The sequence below is a fragment of the Rattus norvegicus genome, chromosome 14 (assembly GCF_021556685.1).
Source record: "Rattus norvegicus strain SHRSP/BbbUtx chromosome 14, alternate assembly SHRSP_T2T, whole genome shotgun sequence".
Classification (NCBI taxonomy): domain Eukaryota; kingdom Metazoa; phylum Chordata; class Mammalia; order Rodentia; family Muridae; genus Rattus; species Rattus norvegicus.
The window spans coordinates 32955017-32967252 of record NC_141547.1 but is presented as its reverse complement, the minus strand read 5'-3'; the positions used below and the strand labels follow the sequence as shown (position 1 = coordinate 32967252).

Here is a 12236-nt window from a genome sequence, read left to right as displayed (position 1 = left end):
TCAGGGGCTGGAGGACACCTAGTTGAAATATGGCCCTGAGTGAGCTGGGGGGAGATGTCTTCCTGCCAGACGTCCCATGAATCAGTCTCATTAACTCAGGCTGGTTCCTGCATTCCTTTTTTTATGGCTTGTCAGTCCTGCCTGAACAGTGTTTCCTGTGCTCCTTTATCTTTATGGCCTGCTAGTCTTGGCTGCAGGGCTTAGCCCTGGGTCTGTGGCCTTTTGGGGTTTATTTTTTTAATTTTTATATTTTTAAACCTAGAATTTATATAATTTTCTTTTCAACACGAAAGGACTTAGTACACCACTCAGCTGCATACTTACAAATGGTTAAAGCGGTAATTAAATATTACGCATATTTTATCTAATAACATTTCTGAAGTGCCCCAGTCGCCATATGCGTGTACATATGTATGTGTGCACACACACACACATGGATGTGTGAAAATGCTAATCATTTCTTACCTAATGCCTCGTTCGACACCATTAGAACTTGATGCTGTGGGATTGGAGATCGAGCCCAGGGTCCTAAAAGCCATTTTTTTTTTTTTTTTTGGCTTGTCACCATTACCACCTCGCATCCCCTCCTGGGTCTGCAGAATTGGCATTTAGCGGAATCCTGAAACTCCTGAGAGAACATGGCATGCTGGGAGGGTACCACCAAATTCACACTCACAGGCCAAGCCTCCTGACCTGGACCTGTGGCCAGCACCTATGTCTATCCCCTCAGGCCCCGTGTGCGCCATGCAGCCAGGGAGGCTGCTGGGAGTAGGGATATGCTGAGTTGTCTGTGGCCTGGAGTCTAACTGTCCTGCTCTCTAGAGTGTGGCCGAGCTGACCCTTGCCTCCCTTCTTGACCTGTCCCCTGCTTTGTCCTCAGTGGTCTTTAAGTGAAGGAAGTTAATGTTAAAAGAATGGACAGACAGCCCCGACACCATCCCTAGCCAACGGCCGCACAGATGGTGGCTGGGCCCTTGTTCTGGTTGGTGTTTATTAAAGACCACTCCTTGGTGCTTCTTATCTGGTTCACCTTTCAATAAGTGCTTTCCAGAAATCAAAACACAGAAACCTACATATTTACAGCGGGAGCTGTGTTGGATGGCGGGGAAAACCCAGTGGAAATGAGGAATTCTTCCTACACATTCCACATACATCGTCCATGTCAAACCCAGGACTTGTCATTCCCCAAAGGCCAAGTTCCTAGTGGCTGGGGGGAGCTTCCTCTCTTCGGGCATCTTTGAGCCAGGGCCAGCGGGCAGTCCTGTTTCTTCAGACACTCAGTTGGACTTTTCTTAGGATGAGTGATCAGGGACTGTTTTAAAGGAAAGTATTTTCCTGGGAAAACCCGTACTTCTGGTAACTGTCTGGAAGCAGTTCTGGAAAGCGATTAAGAACCCTTACTGGGCTGTGTTGGACCAGGAATTACTGACCTGCTGGCATCTAGTTATATATGCCACAGGCATTCGAGGACCTTCCGTGTCCTGCCCCAGATCCTTAAGGAGAACCTTTTATCTTTATCCCTTATTTCTAAGTATTTGATTATGGGTCCTGGACTTTTCAAAAATGTTTAGATGACACCGTTGTATTTATCTTTTTATTTTATTTATTTGCATATGTTTATGGGCATGTGTATGCCATGACACACGTGCATGGCGGGCACAAGGTAACTCTTAAGGAGGCGGGTCTTTCCTTCTCTCTTTCAGATCCCAGGATTGAATTCAGATCAAGGTTGCCAGAAAAATGCCTCATCTGCTGGGCGGACTTGCTAGCCCCTGGGATTTTCGGCAGGCACCTTAAGAGCAATGATCTACGTTTTCTGTGGGGTGGAAATTTAGAGATGAGATCTCAACTAGCCTAGTTGGTTGAGGTCAAGGATGACCTTGAACTCCCGACTCTCCTAGTCAGGCTTTTTTTTTTTTTTAAAAGAGGGGCTGGGATTACAGACCCAGGTGCCCCACCACAGTATAAGACGTCCTCTGGAGTTGAAGTCAGGGCCTTTGGTGTCTGAGGTCTAACCACTGAGCTACACCCCCAGCAGGACTTGGACTCTCACATCTCTTGAGACTTTTGGACTTTAATTCTTGGGTGAGGAGACTTCCATCAGTAGAACTCAGAACGTCTGTGTGTCTGTTTCTACCTGGTGCAGCCTCTCCACTTACCCCCGCCCCCCCTTGCTAGTTGCTTGAAAAACAAACGCAGCCAGTTATGGGTTTTATTTAAAATGTACAAATATTAAATCACAGCCAAACCAAACATTTCACATTTTCGCTCTGTCCTTCAGTCAGCGTGTAGCTGTGCTTGAAAGGCAGATTGTAAAACCCTCAGAGTCCTTTTCAGTCCCTTAGCAGCAGCAGAACATGACATCTCTTTGATCTTGGGTATGCTTTTCAGAAGGCACAGGCAGCCCGGGGGCATCTTCTTTGCCTCTAGATAGCTGTTTAAGATTTTGGGGTGGGGGTGGGGACATCCCACTAAGAGCTTCTGAGGAATCCGAGAGAAGTCCTTAACAGAGCGTTAAGAGGTCGGCCGGCACGAAAGCTGAAAGCCGGGAGCTGGGTTGCCCTCTGTGGTGTTATTGCTCAAGAGACAGAGACTGGAGATCACCTCAGTTTAGGCATTGGAGACCAGCCTGAGCGAAATAGCAAGATTTTATGGAAAAGATTGAAACAACAGTAACCAACAAAACCCCAAAAGCAGGGAAGCGTAAGCACACGTTACAGGAAAGCTGTGATCTGGACGTGATCCTGAGGCGCTGAGCTCCTGCACTCTGCTGCAGAGGCAGGAAGGGTTTAAGGTACAGGTGGATCCAGTTGGCAGAAGTTCCTATGCAGCAGAGCAGGTAGGAGGGGATGGAGAGGGTAGCCTCCCATTCCTGGCCTGCTAGGGCACCCCTGACTTGCTCGGAGCTTCCTTCTCTGGCACTGGGGAACGAGGCTTCTTCCAAGATCCTTGAGATTCCCCTCACCCCAGCTTCTTACACAACATGACTGACTGCAGACTTGTCCCCATTACTTTATGAAACCTGGGCAAATCAGTCAGGCCTCATTCTCCGCCGGTGTTTCTCTACTTGGTCTCCTCTGTCAGTCCTAGCAGAGAGTCGCATCTCCCTTGTGTCACAGATATAGGTTCCTCAAAAGACTTGGCCCAAAACATGAGAGGCTTAGTGCAGTGTCTCGCCCTGAGCCGCCGCGGGTAACAGACACACTCAGTGTGGTGTGGTGTAGGATGGTGTTCTTAGCCACTGGCCCATCTCCTAGATGCACCTTCCCATCCCTTACTCCTTCTTGCTGTTTATTGAGCACAGTCTGCATCCCTGGTCTCTAAGACTACAGGACGGGTGTGCAGACCGTACTAGAGGCTGACAGCTCGCTGCTGAGGGATGCTGTAAGTCCACCCCCTCATGGGAGTGGTTTGCCCTGATTCCCTGACTCCATCTACTTTGAGAAGCTGCTCTCTTCCTCAAGCCTGTGTGCAGATTCCCCAGACTCCAGTATCACAGTCGCTTTCCCTGGAACCTATTTTGGTCCTTCTGGGAAGCACAGTAGCTGCCCCCTTTCATTCAGCCTGTAACACGTTGCTCCCTCCCTCCCTCCCTCCCTCCCTCCCTCCCTCTTTAGTTCATTCATGTTATCTGTCTTCTGTACAAGGCTGTCGGCTGCCCACCAGCACTGTGTTTTAGTTATGCGATAGATTCTTGCTGAAGTGGCTGGCTTCTGCATAGCAGCATGCAGACAGTTCTAGGCCCTCTGTGACCTGGCTTCCCTTAGTGTGTGGGTGACCCAGAGTCTCCCTGCCTCTGGGAGTGGTTTGAGGGCCCATATGACATTCATTGAGTCCTTCCTCACCGCTCCCAGCTTAGTTCTATTCCCAGGATCGACTTTGTAAGGTCTCCAGGGTGTCGTGGGCAATTACCAGGATCCTTTCATCTTGGTTCTTACCCGCTATATTCCTCTGGGGCTGTAAAAGTATGTCAGAAACAAAGTGACACTCACGCCAGCCCTTAGACTTTCTTTTTACTATAAATTATAACCAAGCACAGAAACTGAGGAACATTTGAGCTGCACGGTCTAGAGGCTCTGTCTTCTCCTGGCCTACTTCTCCAAAACCAGACTACGTGCGTTTCCTTCTCAACCATTACTTTATCTGGTTCCTTATATTTACCTCCAAAGGAGGAAAGACTTTGAAATGACTTCCCCACTTTGAACCCCACGCAGAAATCCAGGCTTTGCAGGGATGGTCCTTTTGAAAGAATAAGGCAAAATTAACAAGAGCCAACCACTACCACAGGGGAACAGCAGGCTCAGCCAGCCAGTCGGGAAGGATTCTTGGTTGGGACTCAGTTTCATTAATTGATACATTGTAATAAACACAGGTATTGTCTTAGACAGTTTTTTTTCTTTTTTAAAGGAAAGTTTCCATATAACATACTGTATCTTTAATAGAGAGCCAAGTTCTTTTCTTTGAGATTTGGTTGCTTTTGAGTTTCAGAGGAGTTCTCAGAGGTATTCTGAGCAGCCATTCCTGCTGCACGTGCTCCATACACCAAATGCAAGCTCTGGATTGTAATTCAGTTTCCTCCCAAGAAGTTCTCCTCAGACGTGCTGAATACAGGCTGCAGACTGGAGGCCCCCTCTAATCTTAATCTAATCTAAACATTTCACCCACATTGAATCTAACAGTAGATCTCCCAGTGAGGCACCCCTTACAGTTTTTGTTAATCATGAGCCTTCAGCTGTTTCCAAATTACATGCACACACATATGCGTGTGTGTGTGTTTTCACAGCATGTACTTAATATATGTAACTGATACATAATATACTATCTGTGTGCATCCTAGACAGGTCTGGGGATAAAGTCAGATGATTCAGGCAGGTGTGAGAAGTAGTTGGTCACCCTAGAATACAAGTGTCTGGGGCTCCAGCTCCTGCCGTGTCAGCATGGGCTTCTAGGTCCTTCAGCTCAGAGTTAAAAGGGCTCTTTCAACACTGGCTGCTTCCAGGAAGGTGCACAGTGAGCATCACCAGCTAGAACAGCAGCCAGTGAGGAATTCAGGTGGTTTTTTGTTTGTTTGTTTTGCAGTTGTTTTTAATGGTGCAATTTAAGCCATACTGGGAGCCTCAGAGTGTTAGGTAAGAGTGAGCCAGGGCCGGCTGGAGAAGGCTTAGGACACTCTCGTTCAGGATTTTTGTTTGTTTTATTTTAACTTCAGGTTTTTGGTTGGTTGGTTGGTTGGGCTGGTTCCCTTGAAATGGAGTTTTTCTATGTAACCCTGGCTATCTTGAAACTCATTCAGTAGACTAGGCAACCCTCACACTCAAGAGATCTGCCTGCCTTTGCCTCCTGAGTGCTGGACTAAAAGGCGTGTACCACCATGCCCAGCTTCATTTTATTTAGGTTTTTTTTGTTTTTTAAACAATGGTACGATATACTCAACATGGAGTATGCTATTCTAAAGTATCCAGTTCAGCAATGATGAGAGAGGGTACACAGTCGGGGACATGTGGGACAGTCACCATTCCTTCTCGTTTCCAGGACCTCTTTCTCCTGCCAGAGTGACCTTGTGTTAAATGAGCTCCCTCCCCTCCTCCAGCCCCCAGTAACCAACATCACCACACTATTTTCTGATTCTGAATCGCCCCCACCCCAGGTATTTCATGTAAGGAAGGACAAGCCTTTATTCATGCCTTTTCGTGTTGTAGCATGTCAGCGCCTCATTCTTTTTCTATGGCTTACTAATATTTCATTGCGTTAACACCCAACATGTGTGTTTCATCTGCCTGTAGACAGTTGTGTTCTTTCTGCTTTCCGGCTCCATGGAATAATGTTACAGAGTGCCGTTGCGGGGTGGGGTATGTGTGAGTCCCTGCCTAAGGCTGACCTGAGACCTGAGGTTCTAGGGAAGAAGCTCCGAGCGGAGGATGTGTTGACATCACCAGTGCTAAGGCCTTTCATAGCTGTCTACTTACGCGCCCCGTCTGTCAGAGGACTGTCATTCTTGTTTGTTTGTTTTGTTTTGTTTTGTTTTGTTTTGTTTTGGTGAGCAGGAGCCCACACTCGGCAAGGACTTCTAAGTCCTTGCTGGGAGCAGCTGTGTTTGCCGTCTGACCCTCCCTCCCCATTAGATTCTGTCTCTAGGGTGCTGAGTTTTATCATATGTCATTTCCTTTGGTTCATTAATTAACATGTGCAGGGACAAGGAGTGAAATCTTACTACTTTGCATAGCCACACGTGATTAAGGACGTGTATGCATTTAGTGATACAAAAGTCTTGGTGGAGACGAAAGACAGACAAATACACTGACAGTTGAAAGTTTGCCGAATTGAATATCAGGTATGCACATCGAAATGTGTATTTCAGAGCAGCCTCCTAGCTCAGCTGACGTACTGAGGAGTGTGGGTGGGAGCATGGGGTGGGGAGGGGGGAGCTGAGGAGATAAGGGGTCCGGGTACATGGGCCCACACAGCCCTGTGCATGGAGGTCAGAGGAGGGCCTCAGGTGTTTCCTTTACTGTTTATTGCCCTTCTCCCCTGAGACGTGATCTTTCACTGACCTGGAGCCTGCTGTCTGGGCTGGGCCAGCCAGCCAGAGCTTGAGCACCTGGGATCTGCTGTCTCTGTTTGCCCGCCTGGAGTTACAGTGGCATGCTTCCGTGCCTGACCTTTTATGTGGTACTACTGAGGAACCAAACTTAGGCTCTCAGGCCGTTCACAAGACCTCCTCTCCCCGAGCATCCCTGTAATCCTGGAGTATCTTTCTGAGGGATAGTCCTTTAATGTGAACCTCTATTTTTCTAAACCTGAATCTCTGTCGTCATCATCATCTGGTGAGGCCATGATAACAACATTGAAGATGGTTTAGAAACAAGACAATAGACATTACCTTCATTTGTATCCTAATAAGACTTTTTATCTTATAGCGTGTGTGAAGATTGAGCTTATAAGTCATTGTTGAGAATAAAAACCCCGGATACATCCAGTGTCAGTTGTTTTTTAAATTTCACCAAATTACATGAGGTGTCAACTAAAGGTTTGGGTCAAGTTTGCTGTCAGTGTCCTGAGAGTATTCTGTATTCATTGGAACAGTCAGTCCGTCCTTCCATATGTCCATCCTCCCTCTCTGATGTTTCAGCAAGGGTTTACACCATCGGAACATAAGGAACTGAAACAATAGCACACCCCCCCCCACCCCCCACCCCGGAGCTGAGGACCGAACCCAGGGCCTTGTGCTTGCTAGGCAAGCGCTCTACCACTGAGCTAAATCCCCAACCCTAGCACCTCTTATTTTATCCCCAGAGGCTTCCTAGGCCTCTGGAAACAGTCCTCGCAGCTTTATCTCCATAACCAGACTGGGCCATTGAGACGTGGAGCCCAGACTGGCTCTGTCCACCCTTCAGCATCTCCCTGGTTGCTGATGCTTACTGACCTTTGATGACTGTGGTCCCTGTCATTATTGTCTTGGACAGACTCTGTCATTTTTTCTTTTTACCGTAACATTTGGAGGTTTGTAGATGTTGTTACCGTGAGCACTGCCCTGTAAGGAGTATTGTATCAAAATAGGTGAATTCCAAAGCTTGAAGAAAATAAAAAAAGAGGTCCTTCTGTCATGCACATTCTTTTTAATGTACTTTTCAGTTATGTACACACATACTACATATGTCTATATAGTGTGCATATGCACTATGTATAGTGTGCATATGCGCATTATAGCTTATATAGTATATGCATATAGTATATAGTATATTATAGTATATATATGTACATACATACATGCATACGTGTGTGTGTGTGTGTGTCTGTGAGAGAAAGAGAGAGAGAGTCCCCTCCGTCCCATTCCTGTCAGCCTCTTGTCAGCTCCCTTCCTACCTTAACAGAGTCTTTTTGTTTTGTCTTTGTTGCCTTTTACTCTAATGGGTAGAGGTTGGGGCTCCGTTACTTGAGCAAGGGCGACTTAAACCCGGTGGCTCAGCGCTGGGGAATACATCAAGCCGCTCACTTTGGTTTCTGGTTTCCATTGTGTAAGGCGTTGCAGTGGTTTTTAAGGTGTATCTTCCTGTAACCACACCACAAGGACCGACCGCCGTCACTGGGCATGGTTGACCCCAAGAAAGCTCTGGGTCTAGTTCGATAGCTTGCACACCAGGTGTGACCCGCAGGACTAATTGAAGGTTGCGGAGAATAACTATATAGATGAGTCTAAACTTTCGACAGAATTCCCTTTGCAGCCACAAATAGCAGGGCTATTTTTATTGTGGCGTACACAGACGAGGAGCGGCTTGATATTAGAAGAAAGGCTTTATTTTGCCAAGACGGCTCACGCTCAGCACAGTCCTTGTTTTTCTTGGCAGGGACTTCTCAGCCATCTGCGAGTCCAGGGGAGCCGTCTCCACCATCCATCCAGCCGGCCCAGTCAGAGTTAATAGTTGAAGCCGGGGACACCATCAGGCTGACGTGCACTGACCCCGCCTTTGTCAAATGGACTTTCGAGATCCTCGATGTAAGGATTGAGAATAAGCAGAGCGAATGGATTCGAGAAAAAGCCGAGGCCACTCACACGGGCAAATACACGTGCGTCAGCGGCAGCGGCCTCAGGAGCTCTATTTACGTGTTCGTTAGAGGTAAACGCTCCCGTTTTCTGTGTCGCTGTGCTCTGGAGTGTTCGCTACCCTGTCCTTACTTTTAAGTGGCCGCGTAGTTGACCAGAGCACAGGCAGAATTTTGCTAGCTGGTTCAAGGAGGCCTAATGTACTTGTTTTTCTTCCCCAACTTCCTCATGGCTTTGGGTGTGACCCCAGCTGGGGGTCTGCAAGGCCAGAACTGGATTCCAGTCTGGTTAACCCATTTGTCCTGGTGCTTTGGGGTCAACCCTGAGAAGAAATTAGGCCCTTTGGGAAAACTGTATTTAAATGCCTGGAGATACTAAATATTCCCACTTAGTAAAAAACACTTCAGGGAGCCGAAGGCCTCAAAAGGCCCGAACAGAGTAGCACTTCAAAAGACTTAGGGAGTAAATTCCAGAAAACAGCTCAGACAGCTAAGCATCCCTTGTCAGTCATAAGCTCTCTCGGAGTTGGTTCTTTTCAACAATTTACAGCCTCTCGGAAACAAAAGACAAAGAGACGTGACAGTTGGAGCCCTGTACCTCATTTTCTAGACGAATTCAGCAGTTTGTAGTTGCGTGTTTGCTCTCATGTCAAGAACCCGCAGGACGCTATCCTTTGGGTGATGTGAAACAACGCTAATGACTGTCTAAGAGACAAACGAGAAGGCAGGAAAAAGGCAGTCCAGGCGGTAGCACCAGTTGTACCGGGACTGGGTCTGTCACTTACAGTGGGCAGTTCTGTGAGTCTCTGGTGGATGTCTGCCTGGGCCTGGGAGGTGTGCTGCGTAGGGCCTCCATTTCTCACTGTGGGCCTCAGATAAGATGAGCAGTCTCCCTCAGGGGATTGTTAGGGAAACACAATTATACAAATCTTAGCATGCTCAAACAGGGGTTAATAAAGCTGCCTCGGAAGATCGCCGTGAAATTGACTGTGCTTTTGCTTTATCAGTCGTCCTTCCTTAAGTGGGCAGCTGAGGAGACGTGCTCAGCGATAAGCCACAGCTTAGCTTGAGGGTTCGGCTCCGGGACTGTCGGGCCCACCCGAAAGCTGCTGGTGACATTGGAGAAGACATTTTGTAATTTCCAAATGGTAAGGAAGGCGCCATTCAGCTTCATGGCAAGCTGTGTAGATGCCTGCATGTCTGAGGAGATGGCTGAGGGAGCCACTCAGCTCGCACCCTTTCTTCACGTTCGGACCCTTAACTAGTGTGTGTCACGGAAAGGGAGAGGAGAGGAGGGAGGCTCCTCCACCCTGGTGACTGAGAAAGTATAGACAGAAAACCACCTGCAGCTTCTGATGTTTGTTTTAATTAAGTGACATATATTTCAGTGGTAACTGATTCTGTTGGTGTGTCTATAACATTTGGTTTCCAGGTAGAAAGGATAATTTGGAAACAGAATTTCAGAGGGCTGAGGCGGTAGCTTGTCAGTCAAGTGACATGAGGACCTGCGTTTGATCCTTAGTTACCCACATGAAAAGCTGGGGTGCTGGAGGCCGGTGAGGAAGCTCAACCCTTAAGAGCACTGGCTGCTTTTGCTGAGGACCCAGTTTGGTTCGCAGCACCCACACTGGGCAGCTCACTGGCACTCAGTAGTATTTCAGTTCCGGGAGATCAGAAGCTCCACTCCGGCCTTAGGTCTGCATGCGCAGGGTCTACGTATGGATAAGCTAGCTCAGACTTGTACATGATGAACAAAAGAGCGAACTTTGAAATCCACTGTGTTATTCAAGCTTGTAATCTCTTAAGCCTGTAATCTCAAGCTTGTAATCTTTTAAACATGTTTTCAGAGAGTAGGTTGTGGCGGAACACGCCTTTAATCCCCGCTGAGACAGGTGGACCTCTGAGTTCGAGGCCGGCCTGGTCTACAAGCAAGTTTCCAGACTAGCCAGGGCTGCATTGTGAGACGCTGTGGAAACAAGCCAGCAAGCAGGGTGCCTTCAGTGTCCAGGTCCAGCACGTTGGCTTTTTTGTCTTGCTTCACAGATCCTGCCGTACTTTTCCTGGTTGGCCTTCCCTTGTTTGGCAAAGAAGACAACGACGCACTGGTCCGCTGCCCCCTGACAGACCCACAGGTGTCCAATTACTCCCTCATTGAGTGTGATGGGAAATCTCTCCCCACGGACCTGAAGTTCGTCCCCAACCCCAAGGCTGGCATCACCATCAAAAACGTGAAGCGCGCCTACCACCGGCTGTGCATCCGGTGTGCTGCCCAGCGTGAGGGCAAATGGATGCGGTCTGACAAATTCACCCTCAAAGTGAGAGCAGGTACGTCCCCTCCCTCACATCTTGTGGGAGATGGAAACCCTATTCCCGGGGATGACGTCTCTCTTCCCACTTAGCCTAGGGCATCAGGACACAGCTGATGGACACAGGACCAGGACCAGGTGATGGTAGACATTCGTGAGTTCCTCCAGAGTGACAGGTCCATGGCTCTTGCTAGCTAAGATGTCGTTAAACCTGCTGGTTTAGGGCATCCCCAAGTGACATCCTTGCCACAAGTGTCCCTACTCAATGGGAAGATTTAATTTGAGGACCTTAGTCTACAAGGACATTAATATGTATGAACACGTGACCTGATTTTTTTTTTCCCTATAGCTGACTGGCTCCCAAGCCGCTCACGCTCTGGGAAAGAAAGTGCCTACAACCCGGGGAACTTGTTACCATGACATCACCTTGAACCCTCCAGTAGCCAGGAGATAAACTAGGCTTTAGAGTTGAGATTCCCTAATTCAGCATCCCTTTGGGATTCAACTGATGAGGAGAATTTTTAATTTGCTTTTGAAAAATTGTACTCATTAAAATGAAGGGAATTTTAATTATTTATAACCTGGGGTTTTTAGAAGTAAGCAAGGTGTGATTGTATAATATATGGGAAAAGGACCCATTTGGCTATAAAAGAATACTATTGGCTGTAGGCTAGGTCCTCAAGAAATCATCAAGGGTAAAGATTAAGTCTGCTTTATCATGCTACCCTCTTCCACCCGAGGGGAAATGCCAGAAGTATTTATGGTCTTTTACTGGGCACTCCTGTCTTTTTCACTCAGCAGGAATGACTTTACTTGTACAGTGAATGACTTCATAGTTCTATATTTAGATATGCAAATGATACAGGTTGGTTAGTATTATGCTTTGTATATTATTTAATGATACCTAACACAAGCTGTGCACAGTCAAGAAAATGCAAGGTTGGGTCTGGAGAGGTGGCTCAGAAGTTAAGAGTGCTTGCTGCTCACTCTTCTAAGGGATCCACTCAGATCCCAGCTCCCGACATGGGCCAGTAACTCCAGCCCCGGGGTCTTCCACACCCCCCACTTGACTTTCTCAGGCACCCTCGCACATGGCATATGCATCCAAAGATACACACTAATAGATAAAACAAAAGTCATTTTTAAAAAGAAAAAAAGCATGTTAAATATAAGACGAGTTTAGGTTCCCGCTGTAGCAGAAGGACTGACTTCGGGGCTGTATTCCTTTCCGTTCTAGCCATCAAAGCTATCCCAGTGGTGTCTGTGCCCGAAACAAGTCATCTCCTTAAGGAAGGGGACACATTTACGGTGATATGCACCATAAAAGACGTGTCTACATCCGTGGACTCCATGTGGATAAAGTTGAACCCTCAGGTGAGTTCTGTTTAA

The 12236-nt window shown here is 47.5% G+C and overlaps 1 protein-coding gene across 2 annotated transcripts in view; it reads left to right on the top strand.

Moving 5' to 3' along the window:
• Kit (KIT proto-oncogene receptor tyrosine kinase) overlaps positions 1 to 12236 on the top strand; it is an 82647-nt gene that overhangs the window by 28474 nt on the left and 41937 nt on the right. For both annotated transcript variants that reach the window (NM_001433901.1, NM_022264.3), the window contains 3 exon segments: positions 8346 to 8615; positions 10585 to 10866; positions 12085 to 12221. In NM_001433901.1, coding sequence (NP_001420830.1) covers positions 8346 to 8615; positions 10585 to 10866; positions 12085 to 12221 — 689 coding nt within the window.